This window comes from Mixophyes fleayi, chromosome 5 (genome assembly GCF_038048845.1).
Source record: "Mixophyes fleayi isolate aMixFle1 chromosome 5, aMixFle1.hap1, whole genome shotgun sequence".
Classification (NCBI taxonomy): Eukaryota; Metazoa; Chordata; class Amphibia; order Anura; family Limnodynastidae; genus Mixophyes; species Mixophyes fleayi.
Genome location: NC_134406.1, coordinates 202,643,420 through 202,663,533, shown reverse-complemented (window position 1 = coordinate 202,663,533; position 20,114 = coordinate 202,643,420). Strand labels below are relative to the sequence as shown.

General features: G+C 40.4%; 1 protein-coding gene across 2 annotated transcripts in view; it reads left to right on the top strand.

The window, feature by feature from the left end:
- The window catches only part of GNAL (G protein subunit alpha L), a 190,733-nt gene that overhangs the window by 166,441 nt on the left and 4,178 nt on the right, over window positions 1-20,114 (top strand). For both annotated transcript variants that reach the window (XM_075213281.1, XM_075213282.1), the window contains exons 6-11: window positions 14,822-14,876; window positions 16,079-16,152; window positions 17,148-17,206; window positions 18,066-18,186; window positions 18,895-19,025; window positions 19,350-19,417. In XM_075213281.1, the coding sequence (XP_075069382.1) occupies window positions 14,822-14,876; window positions 16,079-16,152; window positions 17,148-17,206; window positions 18,066-18,186; window positions 18,895-19,025; window positions 19,350-19,417 (508 nt within the window). The remainder of the gene's footprint in view (window positions 1-14,821; window positions 14,877-16,078; window positions 16,153-17,147; window positions 17,207-18,065; window positions 18,187-18,894; window positions 19,026-19,349; window positions 19,418-20,114) is intronic.

Below are 20,114 nucleotides of genomic sequence, written 5' to 3'. Positions count from 1 at the left end.
GAATGGTGTCGTACTGAAGAGCTCAGTGGCACTGTCATAGGATTTTCACATGTCTGTCCTGCTAGAGCTGCCCTAGTCAACTGTAAGTGCTGTTATTGTGAAGTGGAGTAGTCTTGGAGATATAACCATTCAGCCGCTAAGCAGTAGACCACACAAACTCACGGAATGGGACCGGTGAGTGCTGCACCACATAGCACATAAAAATCATCCGTCCTCATTTGTAACACTCACTACCGAGTTCCAAACTGCCTCTGGAAGTCATGTCCACACATGAAAACTGTTAGTCGGGAGCTTCATGAATTTGGGACTCTATGGTCCGCAACCGCACACAAGTCACAATGTGACTGGAGTGGTATGAAGCACAACACCACTGGACTCTGGAGCAGTGGAAATGTGTTCTTTGGAGTGAATAATCACCTTCACCATCTGGCAGTCTGACAGATGAATTGACCTCAACCTCATCAAACACTTTTGGGATGAATTGGAATGCCAACTGCCTGGCCTTATTGCCCAACATCAGTGCCTGACTTTACTAATGCTCTCATGGCTGCATAGATGTGAATCCCTGTAGCCATGTTCCAAAATGTAGTGGAAAACCTTCCCATTAGAGTAGAGTCTGCTATAGCAGAAGGGGAACCGGCTCCATATTACTGTCCATGGTTTTGGAATGAAAAGTTCAACAATGGCATATGGGTGTGATGCTCAGGAGTCCACGTAGCTTTGGTCCTGTGGTGTATTATATGTTGGACATTTGCACTGTGTAATATATGGAATGATCTGAGCAATTATATGGTGGTGATGGCTGGGTATGCAACAATCTATTATTGTCAGTAAAATACAATCACATCCACTATTTTAGATGTAACAGCACATTTGTTTATGTGCATAGTTCCATGTTTAAGTAATGACATGACAGAGTTGCTGGCTCTTGACCCTGATTCTTTACTTTAGAGAAATTTGGCCAAGTTTGCTGTCAGTCTGTAAAATATACATATGTAAGCATTACTATGAGTATGATCTTTATTGCAAAAGTTTTTATGGGAGTGTGTTTAATTAAAGTAATTGAATAATATATTTAATGATGACATTTGTGTTCTTTAAGTTACACATGCTGTATTATCTGAATAATACCAATAACATCTGGTTTTATGACCTGATATACTTACAATATACATGCATACATAACACTTAGGTAAGAGCATTTAGTTACAAAGCTGATTAATAACCCTCTTTCATAAATCTAAACTTTGAATAGAAAAATGCACCACAGAAGATTTTAAATATTCTGCAATAAAGTTTTGACAATGTATTGCACAATCTTTTATATTTAATATATATAGTTTGATTATTCACTAATTGTATCTGAAAACAATTGTCGGCCTAATGACTGGTAGGGAAGAGCTGAAAGAGAATGGAATACTCTGTTTAATGTAACATTGTACTATTTATACATGTGTGGCGAGATGTAGAACAGGTAGTTTGGTTTGCACAGCCATGTTTATGTAGTACACTTTTTTGGAGGATATACAACTGAGGTTATTTTTAGAACACTTGGCCTTCTTGTCTGTGTCTGTGCATGTATATAAGCATTTATCATTTACAGTCCCTGCACTAACTCTGCTTTTTATAACTGTCAGCAAGATATTTCTGTCTTTATAAACTCCATGTTTCTAATTTACACCAAGGTACAAATGTTAAACTTTCACAGTCATTGAGCAGCTGTCTCTTTAAAAAGAAGTGGATCACAAAGACCCTTCGTTAGGTAAGACTTGGACAGTTTTCCAAGCATGGTTGCAGCATATTTGTTTCAAAAGCATTCAGTGTAGAAGTTACACTGAATATCAGATCCAGAGCAATGGAGTTTTCTTTTCTTTTGAACTGTAAATAGTATTGTGATTCACATTGACCTTAGAATTTATTACACTACTGCAACAAAGAAAAACAGAGGACCTTTTTGTATATAGTCTTCACAAGCTCTTCTATTATGTGTCCAGGTTTCAAGTGGACAGAGGTAGAGAAACCTGTAGCCAATCAGGCTATGGGAATGTGCTAGCAGCATAGATAATGTCAGGAGACTAGTGTGATCTTGTGGAAGGCAGTGACCTGTTCACTCGTATGATTACGTTGGTGAGGACAGTGCTGCATGTGCCAGGGGCAGTCAGGGCCATCTTAACAGCATTATAGACCCCCAGGTAAAGAAGTGCACTGGGGCCCAACCTACACAACCACTCACAGGAATAAAAATGTCAATTATTGATGAACACATTTTTGCGTCAAAGGGTGCAGAACAGAGTCCAGAGAAAACCGAAAACAAACCAACTGTTGCGTCATAGCCTTCAAACTCTGTTCCATTTCTTTCATTATTTACAGTTAGTAGGTAGCAGGGGGAGTTAACTGACATGGACTGTTAAAATTATTAGAAGAACTTTATTATAGCTTTACGGTGTTGGCAAGCCTGTGGCGCCCCCTGGCAACTGCCCAGCGTGCCCATGCGTTAAGACGGCTCTGGGGGCAGTACCATGATTTATGGAAGATTATGGAGACAAGTATGGAGCCTCTCGCTGTGGGGTAGTTAGTGGAAGAAGCAGGGACCCTAACTGAGTGGTAATGTGAAGCTTCTGTCTAAATGATGCAGGAAGATTCTGGTGTCAAAAGCAATTCTATATAATGTCTTGTGAAATACAATCACCGATCAGCCACAATATTAAAAACCACTGACAAGTGCATTGAATAACATCTGATTATCTTGTTACAGTGGGAACTGTTAAGGGTTAGGATATATTAAACACCAAGTGTACAGTCAGTTCTTGAAGTTGGCAGGAAAAATGGGCAAGCGTGACATGGGCCAAATTGTGATGGCTAAATGACTGGATCAGAGCTTCTCCAAAATGGCAGGTCTTATGGGGTGTTCCCGATATGCAGTAGTTAGTACCTACCAGAAGTGGTCCAAGGAAGGAGATCTGGTGAGCCAGCAACAGTGTTATGAGCGCCCAAGACTCATTGATGCACGTGAGGACAAAGGCTAGCCTGTCTGGTCCAATCCTACAGAAGAGTTTGTATAGCACAAACTGTTGAAAAAGTTACACACAGTGCATCACAGCTTGCTGTGTATGGGGCTGCGTAGCCGCAGACCGGTCAGAGTGCCCATGCTGACCACCACAATGGGCACGTGGACGCCAGAACTGGGCCATGGAGCAATGGGAGAAGTTGGCCTGGTCTGATGAGTCCCGTTTTTCTTTTATATCATGTGGACAGTCGGGTGCTTGCGCGTCGTTTGCCTGGGGAAGAAATAGCACCAGGATGCACTATGGGAAGAAGACAAGCCGGCAGAGGCAGTATGATGCTCTGAGCAATGTTCTGCTGGGAAACCTTTGGTCCTGGCTTTCATGTGGATGTTACTTTGACATGTACCATATTCCTAAACATTGTTGCAGACCAAGTAAACCCCTGCATGGCAGTTTTCCATGATGGCAGTGGCCTCTTACCGCAGGATAATGTGCCCTGCCGCTCTGCAAAAATTGTTCAGGAATGGTTTGAGGAATATGACAGAGCTCAAGGCGTTGTCCTTCAAATTCCCTAGATCGCCATCTGTTTGAGCATCTGTGGGATGTCCTGGAAAAAACAGTTTTAGCCATGGAGGCCGACCTCGCAACTTACATGACCTAAAGGATCTGCTGCTAAAGACTTGGTGACAGATACCACAGGACACCTTCAGAGGTCTTGTGCAATCCACGCCTTATTGGATCAGAGCTGTTTTGGGGGCACGAGGGGGACCTACACAATATTAGGCAGGTGGTTTTAATGTGACTGATCGGTGTATGCCGCATAGCTTGTTTGCTGTATGATTGCATAGTTTATTGCATTAGCTATTTAATATTATCCAGTATTTATAAAGCATCTACAATTTACATAGTACTGTACAATTTGTGAGAGATGCAAATATTACAAACTAAAAACAAACTTATACGAAGGAGTGGAAGGGCCCCTGTGTATTGGAACTTAACATCTACAGGAGCTAATTATGGACCATATATATGGATGTACATACACTATATCATGCTTGGCTAACCTGTGGCATTCCAGGTGTTACGAAACTACAAGTCTCATCATACCCTTACAGCAATAAGCTGCTATATATTGGCAAAGCATGCTGGGGCTTGTAGTTTCACAACACCTGGAGTGCCACAGGTTAGCCAAGCCTGCACTATATGGACAATAGTATTCGGACACTTGACCATTACACCAACAGGAATTGTAATGACATTGTATTCAAATACATATACTTTAATATCAAGTTGGTCCCCCTTTTGCAGCAATAGCAGCTTCCACTCTTCTTGGAAGGCTTTCCACAAGATGTTGGAGTGTTTCTGTGGGAATTTGTGCCCATTCATTCTGTACAGCATTTATGAGGTCAGGCACTGATGTTGGACGAGAAGGCCTGGCTCGCAATCTCCATTCCAGTCCATCCCAAAGGTGTTCGATGGAGTTGAGGTCAGGGCTCTATGCGGGACAGTCAAATACTTCCACACCAAACTCATCAAACCATATTTTTGTAGTCCTTGCTTTCTGCACTGGGGCACAGCCATGTTTGAATAGAAAAGGGCCTTCCCCAAAGTGTTGCTACAAAGCTGGAAGCATAACATTGTCCAAAATGACTTGATATGCCGAAGCATTAATTTTGACATTCACTGGAGTTAAGGGTCTTAACCCAAACCCTAAAAAACAGCCCCATACCATTATCCCTCCTCTACCAAACTTCACAGTTGGCATAATGCAGTCAGCGAACTAATGTAACGTTCTCACTGCATCTGGCAAACCCAGACTCGCCCATCTGACTGCCAAACAGAGTAGCGTGATTCGTCCCTACACAGAACACGTTCAGTGTCTATGTGCTTTACACCACTCCATCTGACTCTTGCCATTGGTCTTCGTGATGTGAGGCTTGCATTCAGCTGCTTGGCCATTGAAACGTATTCCACTAATTTCTCACCGCACAGTTTTTGTACTTGCATTAATGCCAGTGGAAGTTCGGAACTCTTCATCTATAAAATCAGCAGAGTGTTGGCGACTTTTACGCACCATGCGCCTTAGCAGTCGTTGACCCGCTCTGTGATTTTATGTGGTCTTCCGCTTCGTGACTGAGTTGTTGTTCCTAAACACTTCCACTTTCTAATAATATCACTTACAGTTGACCGTGAAATATTCAGCAGGGATGAAATTTCACAAACCAGCTTATTGCATAGGTGGCATCCTATCACAGTACCACATTGAAATCACTGTGCTCTTCACAGTACCACATTGAAATCACTGTGCTCTTCACAGTACCACATTGAAATCACTGTGCTCTTCACAGTACCACATTGAAATCACTGTGCTCTTCACAGTACCACATTGAAATCACTGTGCTCTTCACAGTACCACATTGAAATCACTGTGCTCTTCAGAACGACCCATTTTGTATCACAAATGTTTGCAAATAGAGAATACATAGCTAGGTGCGTGATTTTATACACCTCTGGCAACGGGTCTGATTGAAACACCACAATTCAATAATTAACAGATGTGGCCAAATACTTTTGTCCATATAGTGTACCTGCACACATTCCTGAATCGGGACAAAACGGGCCAAATCCCCATCTACCCAAACTGCACCCATTTTTGTTTGTGTAGGACTGTTCCTTCCAACACCAGCTATATTGGAGGTGAAGTCTGTGATCAGTAAAATGGATACACTTGATGGACACCACTCTGTGTAGCCAAAGGAGCATGTTCCCATCTCCTGAAGTGCAGAGCTGCTCAGTCCTCATCTCCCCTGTGTGTTAGAAACCGTAAGAAAGGTGTAGACCCAGGTGGGTCTGTCTCTTGATGTACAGCGTCCTTCCAGAGTTATCAGATTTCAGTAATTAAAGAAGAACTCCTGACATTTGTTAGAAATTACAAACCCTCCCCCACCTAACAATCTGCAAATGATCCCAATCAGATTTTTATTTTTTAGAATGATCAGTTTGGCCCCACACAGTTGTCAGCGACACACTGCTGACATTTCTCTCTCCGTGAAGGTTGTTTTAAAATACTAAAATGACAAATACTGACATGTTTTATTAGGTGAAGCACATATGTTCTACCTACAAGATTGTGTACAAAATATACTGTACACCAAGGGCAATGGAGATGATGTATTTGTTTTTATCGCATATATGTATAATTACACTATATTAAACAGATTATATCACACCAGTCCCTGCCCCATTAGAGCTTACATTGTAAATTCCTATACACACACAGACACTACGGTAAATTCTTTCAGCAGCCAATTAACCTACCAGTATGTTTTTGGACAGAGGACGGAAACTGGAACACCCGGAACAAACCCTGCAAACACAGGGACCACATACAAACTACACAGATAGCGCCCTGGTCATAGTCAAACCCATGGCCCCATCACTGTGAGGCATCAGTGCTAACTACTGTGCCTCCCTGCTTGGATGGAGGCCATTATCGGCTCGCTCTTTATTAGAATCCAGGACCCAGAGGAAAGTACAGGCTCAAGCACTTGTGCTCCATTCACTGCATTTATAAAGTTAAGGAGGTTGTACTAATTGGTGACCAAGAGCCACTTTAAATCATGCTTGTAATTAGTAACAATACCAGGCTTTGGAGAGGTAGAGCGTGGCCGCCTTGGCAGAGGTCCAGCCTTTGGTGTTAGATGGGAAGTGTCAGCTGCTGGCACAACTACGACATTTATCTGTGCCACTCTGCAGCAGGCTGAGGAGATTTTTCTATTGAAGATTTGTCTTCTTGCACTTGAAATAAAAATTCCTCAACTGCCTAGCGAGCAATTAATATGGCCATTTAGGCTGGATCAGCAACCTGGACTTTCAGCAGGGCTGAATTGTCCATATAGGCCCACAATATCTATGCCTAGGGTGGGGGTGCCACGGAGTCATCTTTTATAGAATTGGGGGGGCAGTTAAGGCACTTTGTTACATCCTGTTACATGTATGCGCAGTGTACTGTCTATAAACAATACATGCTGTATAGGGTGACTGAGGTACTAAAACAGGCTGAACAATGGGCTAGAACAATACAGGGGGGAGAGGTAACAGACTAAAATGAAATAGAGTGGAGGGACTGGAAGAAGGACCAGGAGAAGGTATCGCCACCCCAAGATGTGAAAGTCAGATTTTCAACTCTAAGGGGGGGGGGAAGGGGTTTTATCATCTTTGCTTACTTGTATGTACCCTTCTCATACCTCCCCTGCTGGCAGATTACATATTAAAGGATAATTCAATCTCCTATTTCCCCAGCTAGCATGTCTTGCAGTCTAATGCCAGGATTGAGCGCTACCCTACAGCTATTCCCCCCCCCCCCCCCCCTGTTAACTATCACAAGGGGTGGTGCAATCAGAGCTGTGTACATTTAGCTTAAGCTCTGTCCAATCAGCACATGCGATAGAAACTAACACCCCGTCATTTTGGATTTGAATTCTCTCCGATTATTGGTTATGAACACCGGAAGAAGCTGTCTTGAAAAGTCAGTGGATCTCTTTAACTCTGGGGGGAAGATTCCCCAGGATGGGACCTCCATCTGTTGTGCTAGCTAGATGGAAGGGTTAGAGGTAGTTAAAAAGTAAATTTCTGTGTAATTAAACTTTTTATTGTTTAATCTTATTAACTCTGAAAGAAGCCCGTTAACAAGGCCTTCACCAAGTACACCTACATACATTGAAATAATGATCATCCTGGGAATGGTCAAAATAATAATAATTTTTTTTTTATTATTTTGTTGTATGTGACATGTGTAAAGCCTGTATAGCTATGTGTTGTTCTGCATCCTCTCTGCGTCTCAGAGAGTGTGTATTCTGGGGCTGAACATCCTTACTATATATTGCTATTTATTTTGAGAAAATTAAAATTAAAATTGGTTGCCATCCTAATCCATGTGTAAAAAAATGATTACAAATTCTATGTTATAATTATATTGCTTAAACATTTTAATCGTTTAGTACTTTATGGCTATAATTCTTAGTATCTGTTTTTATTCAGGACAAATGCACAGTATAACTTCTCGTTTTTTGTGTGCAAGATGTCATTCTCAGTGTCTGTTCTTCCTGCATGGACAAGTGCACAGTAACATTTTTGTTTTGTATTCTGAATTTATTTCTCAGATGGGGCAAGTGGTGAATTCCTATTTTTTATTTTAAAAACCTGCATCCCTGATTGCAGCGTATTGTCAGATGCACTTTAGTTGTAACTAATTAGACCAGCCTCTGCTAACACCCTGGATATTTGTGGTTGCACAGCCATTTTTACAGCCACAAATTTCACGTACTGTTCACTTACTTACTGCACCAGCTGACCCCGTCTGTTTTAAATGGTTTTATACGTTTTGTTGCAGTAGTTTGTAACCCTAAAATGTAGATTGACATATGGACAGAAAACAAAAAATGTTTAGCCTTATTGTGAAATTCCATTATAGTGTTGTTGGGCATTTAAGTGTAATGGAGTATTGCTATGTTTTATTTTTTTGAGCCTTTAGCAATCTATTAGACACTGCAGTCATTTTCTAGGAAAGGGGCAATGTGCCTTTTGTGATGGATAAAGGAGAATATATTCCATTACAGGTAGATTCTTACTACAAAATAGTTTGGACTGGAATGAACAAGTTAAAATAAAATCGTAAGTTATACTCATGTGTTGAGTGGATCTGTTATGTCTCCTGATGGTTTCAACGACGGGCCAAAACCCCTCCCACATTTCTTCATTCACATGTTGAGTGGATTCAGTCTTAAACTAAAGGGCTGTCACTCAGACTAATGTTGAGGACGGCAGCTACATGTACAACCATGGAACATATGACATGCTGAATAGATTGAGCAAGACACAAAGTGCACTTGGCCAATGAAGCATATCTCTAAGTTACTTGAATGTAGGAGATGACATCACGTTTTGGGGGGGGTGAAGTGGTTACAGCCTCTGCTGGTCCTCTTTTCCATCACTCGCTTCTTGTAATGACCCTTGGAGCATGATATCTGTGTTTGTAGTCTCTCTCTTTCATACCAAAGTGAGGTTCATTTCAGTAGTTTCTCACAAAGTTATTTCCACTGTACACAACAACTTTAAAAATAATTCATTCATTGTTTACGGAAGCCCATAAGAGTGGTGTGCTGAGCGGCCATACTAACCATATGTACAGACTGAAACGGTCACTGCATGCTTAAGCATTATGCTGACCATCCCCAGGCCGGGCTGGGTACTCTATCAGACCACCAAGCAGTTGGATCTCGTCTGATATGATCATACATGTGTGCAGGCACATCTGACAGATCTGGCTGTTCTGCTCTAGGGTTGAATCCTTCAGGGCACCGTTAGCACAGTTGGACCATGACTGCATATACATCAGGTACAGTCCTTATGTGACACGTTTTACCATCCTTCCCAATAAACCAAATGTTGACAGGTAGTCGTTTTGGGGTCATATACACAGTGATTTGTGGCCATTTAGGTTGAAAACTGACAGCATCTTAAATTTTAGCCATATTACATGTTTTTACTTTCTCTCCATATTTTACATTTTGGCACATCCATGTATAGTACTTTGCATGTGCCAAATCTAATTAGGTAGAACAAAATACTATTTCTTTTAAAAGTAACACTAAAGAAATGTATATGATAAAAAAAACAATTCAGTATGAGTATTAACACTTTGACTGCCGTTAATCACTGTTTTGCAAGGACTTTAAAAGTGATTGTGACTCTGATAGTAAGGTTTATGTTAATTTTTCTGTAGAGAAGAAGCACCTCTGTAAGGTAGATGCCGCTGTAATATCTGACATGAGGCCAGGAAGGAGGCAGTAAATCACTGAGTGTGAGGACAGTTCTCAGAGTTTATATAATTAATGAGCCCCCCTAAGAACCTCTTTGTTTCCGTTTCCTCTCCGGTTATGTCAGTGTTACTGCTATTCCACGCTGTTTAAACTTTTTCTGTGTCAATATTTAGATACTGTGACATGTGTATGAATCCTAACCAGATTTTACACTTTCCCACATAAATCTTGCAGGCTCGACATTTTATCTCATTGGGGAGATTTTAGGTGGTGGTGGTGTTTTTATACCCGCAAAAATAAAATCAGAAAGTTAAGGCTATTTTATTTTTATTTTTCCTGCACAGTATTTCCAAATGTTCTAATGCAAGTTGTTGTCGTTCGGGTGGATTTGAAGCGCACGCATGTGTAACCTGTGGAGCTCCAGTTGTTGTTGGCTAGCATTTTTTGGCACAGTTTGAACAAGCCTTGAATGTAACACATACATGCCAATTTTCAAAACTTCTTTCCTGGGAGATTCCAGGGGAGAAGTCATGTGACGGGGTCGTGGTGATGTCACAATAGCCCCGCCCACTATAAAATGCCAATATTCAAGGCATTTAATAGTGGGGCGGGGCTTAATGAATCCGTTAGGTTTGCCTACTCTTCCAGGAGGACTCTCCGAAATTAGGGAGCCTCCCAGGAATTCCGGGAGAGTAGGCAAGTATGATGTAACAGACATAATTTACAAGGTGTTCCCAATGTGCATTACAAAACAACTTGGTACCTCAATGGTTCACACATCAGACAGGAAGTGCACTGTGCAAACGTTAAACGTCTCTTACCCCTGTAGCACCACCCTTTCCAAATGAATAACGTTTTTGTTTTCTCCTAAAACACTGCTCCGTTAAGCCCTATTTACCAGCATCTGGGCAGGTTTTCATAATAACCACGAGTGTGGGGTTTCCCTGTCATATTGAAAACCTGCCCAGACAGCTCAGCGTAGGTCTGGCTAAGGAGTCGGTGTAGACACTTTTTCGTTTTTTATTGTTTATTTAAAAAAGAAAAATTTACACACAAGGACCTTTTCTCTCAATCCCCCCCCCCCCCCCCCCCACAGTTGGCGAATGTCAAATGCGGGCAGCACGGTGGCCTAGTGGTTAGCACTTCTGCCTCACAGCACTGGGGTCATGAGTTCGATTCCCGACCATGGCCTTATCTGTGTGTAGTTTGTATGTTCTCCTCGTGTTTGTGTGGGTTTCCTCCCACAATCCAGAAACATCCTAGTAGGTTAATTAGCTGCTATCAAATTGACCTTGGTCTGTCTGTCTGTCTGTCTGTCTGTCTGTCTGTCTGTGTGTGTGTGTGTGTGTGTTAGGGAATTTAGACTGTAAGCTCTGACTGTGCTGTGGAATCAGTAGCGCTAAATAAATAAATAAATGATGAAGTTTATATGAAATACACACTTTTCATATAAACTTCAGTTGGATAAAAATCTCCCTAAAACCTTTGTTCACCACTTGATCAAATGTAAAATATTTTCTTTCTTGATCTGACATAGTCCAAATGGGAAGATGAATCCCCATTTATTTTTATCCCCTTTATACTACAGATCAAGAAATAAGATTTTAGTTTATGTTTAATAAAGTGGTTAACAATAGTTTTGGGGAGTTGAGACTGCAGAGGTCCTAATCTTGTTGATTTACACGGCGGTTCAAAGCACTTGCCCAGTCTCCCGAAAAGTGCGGGAAACTCCTTCAGAAGTGGGCGTGGCCTTGATTACACGATTCGATGCAGAGGGGAGGTCCAAACCGTAGGCCAGTATGGTCCAAAGCTGTATTTGCGCTGTTGAGCAGACGTTTTGATCTTTATGAATGACTTCCAGTACATGTACTATGAGCCAGACTAGAAGCACAGCTCTTTCAATGTATTTTCCACTGTTCAACAATGAAAAACTGGAAGCGATTTTGGTGTTTTAATGCCCTGTTTGACTCTCAAATAGTGCAGCATGGGACATTATACATACTCTCCCTTCCATACGTTCTTTTTTTATTCCAGTACATTTTGTATTTTCATAGAAATAACAGAAATCTGCAAATATTTTACATTGCGCAAAATGACAATGGCGGATAATTCAGCAGGAATTACAGCACAGCTCCTGTAACTGCGGCTGCCGTTAGGGGGATACACTTGTAAGTGGTTCAGTGAACAAGAAAACGCATGTTGCTTGTTAATATGGAACTGGCGATATCCTGGAGGACCAGATCGCAGAGCTGGCTGTGGCGGTACATACTGCGCCCACTTGTAATCCTGACAGGAATGTAATTGTCAAATGTAAATATTTTGGTGAAAGAATGGAATGGATGTAGGTGAACCCTACAATACAATGTCTGTTGCACAACATAATCAGGTTAACCTTGTCCCGCCGTCATTGGAATACAGTGAAGGGTTATTTTGGCATGAAACACGAGGGTCCACTGTGTTTCAGGGCTGTACTTTGACAGCTGTCCCTTACATTGTATAACATTCTCTCATGTTGTAATCAAGCTCTCTACAAATCTGACCAGGTTGTAATTGATATATATATATATATATAAGTTAACCCGTGCATGATACTCATGCATTTTTTTGTCAAATAATGTCAGTATACCAAACTTCAGGTCATTTGGATGAGCCCTTTCTGAGAAAATATTTTTTTCCACAGACACACACACACAATAACACACACCGCTACACATGCAGGGGCAGATCTAGAAAATGTTTGTTCCCCGGGGGGATGTTAGGGCGGGGCGATTTAGGCCCCGCCCCCTTTCCGACTTCTGAGGCTGCCGGGAGCTGCACAGTATGTGCAGGTCTGCTCGGCAGTGACAGGCAGGGACAGTGTGTTTAAAACACAATCAGAGCAGCCGGGCAGAACACTGTCACTGCCAAACGGACCTGCACATACTGTGCAGCCGTCGGCAGCAAACCCCTGCTAGGGGGGGCGATTGCCCCGATCGCACCCCCCTGGATCCGCCACTGTACACATGTGTGTTCATGAGGTAAAATTACCTCACGAAAATGAGTTTGACCCCTCAACTCATCAATAATGTCAGTATACCAAATTTCAGCCCTTTTTGAGGGGTTTTTTCCGCACACACTAAGAATTTAGTAGGTCAGTTAACCCTTGCATGATACTCATGCATTCTAGTCAAATCAAGCTACTTAAGGTGTTAAAAACTCCCCACTGTCACCCCCGGCAACCACCAACCACTCCCAACTGTCACTTCTCCTTCAAGAAATATATAGGTCAGTGTATAACTCTGCCCAGCAGGTGGTGCTGCAGCTTGGGTTGTTTTTTTTCCACACACAGACAGACTAACACACGCCACTAGACATTTATATTATATATATATATATATATATATATATATATATATATATATATATATATATATATATATATATATATATATATATCTCTGAATTGATTGCAGTTTGCATTAAAAAATGGAGCTAGTACTCTTATCTGTATCATTACTCTGTATCATTACTAGAGGACATCTTGTGGTAGCTATGGCAGCAGTTTGGTGAAATCATTTCTTCACCAGAGTATTGATTGGTTTCTGGTCCTTCTTGAGCAGTGAATGTACTAGAAACTAAAGTGATTTGTCTAGAGAGAAACATTACACTGAAACAGAAATTCTTCACATTTAAAATGTACCTACACACAGTGAGAACTTCCATTTTGTGGGCTAACACAAGTTTCATGGGAACGCAGTTTGTCAATTCAGTAGGAGGCAATGCCATCACGGATAGGATTTCCATGGTTTTCTCAGGATAGTCCCCACCAAAAATTGTTTCCTCACAATACTTACTTTCACATAATTAAGACTCTTGATGCAGCAAAATTAACAATATAAGTGCATAGAGGATCCTTTAATTGATTTGCCTTATTTGAGACTTAAAAGTAACGTGTAGATTTGAACGTGAACTTCTCTGCGCTATTTATGATAAATATATACATTTTTGAAAATTAGCCCTGAGAAGAGTAAACTGGTATATGGTTCTGTATGGTCGTGTAGAATAGTCTGCCTGCCTAGGGAATGGGGTCCAGAGTTGTGGAAAGGATGAGAGCAATAGAAATGCAGGCCTGGCAGACAGCACCAAATAGAAGAAAAGATCTTTAATTATCTGTTCTACAGATGAGTCGCGATGAAGGTTGAAGCTCACAGATGATATAAGGGTACTATTACACCAGTAGCAAGTTAGGGGGGATTAAGAAAAATAAATGTAACTCCTGTGGTGGTGTTGAGTCTTCTGCTTCAGGTTTGCCCAACTCATCTTTTAAGATGTCTTGTTATTCTTAGCATGTGTAATGCTCCCGTAATTTTGAAACAAAAAACTTGTTGCTCAGGCCAAAAAATAAAATAAAAGACAGTATATACCATGTTCACACACCGCTAACAGTTCATGTTTTGAGGATTTCTGTCTGTGGAAGCAGGTGGGATAATAAGTGGACGAAGTCACCTGGGCATGATTAACGAAATCCTGAAAACACGAGGTGTTGGCGGTGCATGAGGACTGGAGTTAAGATACACTGTGCTCAATGATGTGAGACAGACATAGAATTATATCTCTACATATACTGGTGCGATTCCTCAGCAGTCTAAATAATGGGGAAATAAGAGAAATAACATTAAAGATCTCAGCTGGGAAAACTGGAACACATGGGAGGGAGCCCCAAGTATGTGTTGTGTAACAGACTGGGTGTTATTGTGCTTGATAGAAAGACTCCCTCCTTTCCTCAGCTGAAAACCTTTGCAGGTCCTTGATATAGTTGTCTTCCGCCACCTAGTGGTTAAGCATTTGAAGTGAAAGTACAAACATTGTGTGTTCAGGTTTCCTTTTAAATTTGGTCTAGAAAACATCAGAAATCTCACAGATGTATGGATTTTATATATCGTGTACATGTGAAATAACCAAATGCATATCTTGGTGAGTTATGTTCACTAGTAACAATTTGTGTTTTGTTTTTAGCTTTCTAGAGAGAATCGACCATGTCAGACTAAATGACTACACACCGACAGATCAGGTAAGCGGTGTTTTAGGGCACATCTATCATGTGAATGGTGTAAACTGACAATCCATGAGGTGATAGTTCAGTAAGTCATACACTGAATAGCCTACCCTATTATGTATACCACAGGCTAATTTGTAGTAATAAATTGAATATTGCCAGGCAAGACGAGACCTCAGCCTTTCATTAATAAGCTGTGCTAAGAGTTTCTTGTCCTTTACCCACAACATGAGTCTAAACTATACCCCAAATGTAAACGTAACTATAGGCATAAGTCTAAGGGCTTGTGTACACAGGCATTAAGAAGGCTTATTTTGTACTTTGTGCTCTATTTTATCAGAGCATTCCAAACATGTTCTCAAACCATCTCTGCAGCATAGTGAGTGCTCCCATAATCTTCCATTATATTGTACCAACCATTAATGCTTGTAAATGCTGCAGGCAACATTGAAACCGATGCAAGTCAATGTGACCGCTGGCCAGAAAGCATTTGTGTAGAGCAGTCCTGGCCAACCTGTGGCTTCCCAGTTGTAAAACTACAAGCCCCAGCATGCTTTGCCAGTAGATGGCCAGTCATTAGCTGGGACTAGGTATGGTGAAACTACTAGTCCCAGAACACCTGGAGAGCCACAGGTTGGCGAGGCCAGGTGTAGAGGACCATTGATTTACATTAAAGCATATTTATCAGGCTCCTAGAACACATAATGTTAACACCAGTTTGTGTACAAGCCCTAAAAGTGTTAATCATCGCAGACTGCATAGATCTGGAAGCATGTGATACTCCAGTATTTTAGGATAAAGTTGAAAAATATAAATTTTGTGTTGCATACAAACTTAAGGGCTCGCTGATCATGGCCAGGGATAAGTCCTAAATGGCCCTGATTCTGTATCTCTTGTTTTTCTCACTTAAAACAAATCAAGCAAGTTATGTACACAACTGGGCGTAATGTCATACATCGGCTATAAGATCGATTAGTTCTATATGATCGGCTTGGTCACGTGGATTAGCCACTGCAGCACTTGTAGTAATACTCTGTGTGGTAATGGCATACTCGTAACATTAAGTGGCCAGTTATGTGCAGTGTAAATAGCCCTGATGGCCTTATGCTTGTACATTGGTCACATTGACACTCGTACTGTGGGTGACTACATACATGTGACCAATAGAATATGTTTTAGTATTTATGTGTGATCAATGTTATTATCTTATCTTACAGGATTTATTAAGATGCAGAGTTTTGACATCAGGGATTTTTGAAACGCGATTTCAAGTAGACAAAGTAAATTTCCAGTGAGTGCTCCAGTTATTTTTATTCCTATTGTTTGTTTTTTACACCAATTTTGTGGCATTTAAAATAATGGAAGTTGTGGTTGTTGAGTTCCAGACTGCTTCGAGTTAGACTAGGATGTATGTATATCGGTAAACACAAATATGTCTGTGTGGAATCTGTACCAGGTATAACTGCAGTCCAAAGCAATGTGTATTATAACCAACACAAAAGACAAATATTGTATAAAGAGCAGATACCTTTTTTTTGCTTGTCTTTGAACGCACACTCGGAGCATTACACCGTCTGCGACTTCCTTTATTTCTGGAAGCCGGTAGCTAGCAACAGTTACTAATAGCAGTGTTAGGGGCGTATTCAATTGTTAGCGGTAACGCTAAAAAACAAGCGCTCAAAAAATATTACCGTTTATACGGTAATATTGCGCGCGAAAAGTGTTAATACAGTAGTTTACTCGCGGTATTTCAGCTCGCTGAGCGGCGAGCTGAAATTCCGCGAGTAATTACCGTATTAACGCTAAGATTTTTTGAGCGCCCGTTTATCAGCGTTACCACTAACAATTGAATACACCCCTTAGTGTTTTACATAATACATATGAAACAATAGTTTGCCTGATACCACAATATGTAATGATTGGAATACATGAGACCTGTGCATAGACCACTGTACCTTCCTTCTACTGGTCACATATTTTGTGACACATGTAAAACAGATGAAAATCACATGAGAAATACAACACCTTACTTTCCTTACTTTGGCATCATTCATAGCATTATATACTCAGCAGGACCTCCTACCCACGCTGCTCCTCAGAGTGGGAGTGTGACATCACAGCCAAACGCCACACTCCTAGCCCATCACACACTTGCACAACTCTCAGTTTGTGGTATTGTAATGGGCTCTACATATAGTATATGGGAATGAACCTACTGTGTGTCCTAAAGCATCCTAAGTGACAAGCCATTCCTGCTAACAGTGTGTTACTTGTGTCTTTCAACAGCATGTTTGACGTAGGAGGACAAAGAGACGAGAGACGAAAGTGGATCCAATGTTTTAATGGTAGGTTGCTGTTTGCTTTTTCAAATTATTCCCACTGGCCTTTTTTTTAGATCTCAGTTCATTAATTTGTAATGTGCAAGTTTTGTACAACCTTTCTGATAAGTACAGACTAGAAAACCGTCTGATTAATAGAGGAAGGAGAATTATTAAATGTCAGAGTATTGACAATTGTTGAATATTGACAATATTCAACAATATTTACTTGACTGAATTGCCGGCATTTAGTTACGGAGATCACAAATAATGTTACAAATGACATAGCTATGTATTTTATACTACAATGGCAACTTTTGTGACAACCACCATTGTTTTTTACTTACACCTTTTGAGAAATAATTTGTATCAGACAGTACTAGTACTATGAGAAATGACGGGAAGTAATTCAGACAGTGCTAATGTAGCAGTAACGCAGTGTGTAAGGAATAACCAGTGATACTAGATACAGGTAATACTGCCCTGTATTAGTAGTGTTATATAGTTAAACTAGGGATGCAGAAAATCAATTTTTTTGCTTTTGGCTGAATACCAAACTGCATATGAAAACTAAGCAAGGCCTGAAACGTAAATCTTATCTGTAATTTTTATCTTGTGCCCTGTGCATTGATATCACAGGGAGATCAGGATTCAGGGTCCAAATCCTAAGATTTTGGTCAAACATAAATCTTGCTTGAAAACCTTTGGGATTTGCAGAAACTTGGACTTGGGGCATCCCTCAAATTAAATACGTCCTTTTCTTATACCTGGCACTCTACATACCAAGGACCACTTCTTATTCGCATTATAATCAGTGTACAGCAACTTCATTTTGCTTTATTAATCGGTGGATGTACATAGTGTAATGGCTTTTTCTCTGTCCTAGATGTCACAGCAATCATTTTTGTAGTTGCGAGTAGCAGTTACAACATGGTTATAAGAGAAGACAATAACACAAACAGACTACGAGAAGCACTGGACCTGTTCAAAAGTATCTGGAACAACAGGTACAATGCTATATTTTGTAAATGCTGAAATCTTTATCTAGAGCACAGGTACCTCTATCCATTGGTCAGCAGCCCAAGGAGGGCCATGGAGTCTGCGGCTGTGGCCTCCTGATTGACAAATAAGCAATACATTAGAAACCGCATCTTGGGGTCCCAGAACTTTGGCACACTGACACTTGGGGTCCCATCTAAAAGTATACAAGCTGTGAAGTTGCCAAAAATAAATGTAATGTTGATTGTACAAAAGCCTAAAATGAATAGTTTTCGACAAATGAAAGGCATGCATCAATTACTACACCCGCTTACTTAGCATAGTATGTCACTTAGTATAAAATATATATATTATATCAGAAAAAAAATCCACTTGTGATGGCGTACAGTACATGAAACACACATACATGACAGCAAACAATATAGTAATTATATATGTATTAATTTTTTATGTTCCTTTTGTCCAATATATAACAATATATAACAAAGAGATGGCTTCAGGGTGCACTCTGATTTGTTGGTATACAAGCCTGCTTAGAATTTACTGAATGAGAAGGTGTCATTCAGACCTGAATAGAGCAGTTATATTTTCATATAATTTGTTATGTAAGTCATCGTGGAATGTCATCTTTTGGTTCTGATGTCCATGCAGCTTTCCATTGCAGATCATGGTAAGGGTCCAGAATATCTCTTAAATATGTTTCATCCTTTCAACAGGTGGTTACGAACTATTTCCGTAATTTTATTTTTGAACAAACAAGACATGCTAGCTGAAAAGGTCTTGGCAGGAAAATCGAAAATAGAAGATTATTTTCCAGAATATGTGCGCTACACTGTACCCGACGATGGTAAGAATTGACTACTGAAAGCACAATGGACCTGTCTAAAATAAAGATATTTATTGTAATCCGCACATGACCTGTTACTCTGCATACATTTAACAGGAGGTGAATCCACTTTCAATAATCTCAGCCCTTACTACACCAATGCTGCAGTCTCTGTAATGATCACTATTGTAGGCAAAAACACCACAAATAAATAAATATAAATATATATTTGAGAGAGAGAGATAATATCTATCTATCTCCACCATATTGTGCAGCATTGTACAGAGAATATTGTACATATATATATGCTAACATTGTACTTATTTTTCTAAATTTCGTTTGCAGCACAACCAGATGCAGGAGAGGATCCCAAAGTGACAAGGGCCAAGTTTTTCATCCGTGATGAGTTTTTAGTAAGTGTTCAAATGCCGTGTTTCTTCTCATCCACAATTAGGACAGATAGTAGACCACACAGTTTTGTTTTATTGAAACCACAAACAGACCAGGACTTTCTAACGCAATATCTCTCTTGGCTCTTTTTGTTTGTTCTATAAAAATGTCTTGTATGATTTATGGAGTTAAAAAAAAAAAAAATAGGAGTGATTTTACTTTAAATTAGGTTTTCTTAATTTTTGATGCTATAAAAGAAATAGCAATAAGATGATGTACATACAGAAAGTTGTTTAAAAACTTGTTTTTTCCATTTTAAAAAAGTGTAAGGTAGCTTTAAAATGAGCTACATTCAGAAAGTGATTGTAAAATTCTATTTTTTAGCATTTAAAATGTTCTTGCCCCAAAATGCATTTAGTCCAATAAACTACTACTACAAAACGCAATTTATGTATAACCCCCAATGAGTCTTTTTGACTGCCATCAGTTTTGTTGATAACTGTTTGATTCTTAAGACCATGTAACAGAGTGCGGATCCAGGGGGGGGCTAATCGCAAGCGGAAGGCGGGGCTAAATGTGGGCCAAGACAATCGGAGTGGTCCCAGCCGCCGATCAAACCGGGAGGGGGTGGGCCAGCCAATCAGTAAACGAGGGGAGTGATTATGCAAAATCGCCCCCCCTAAACATAAAATCTAGGTCCGCCCCTGATGTAACATTAGG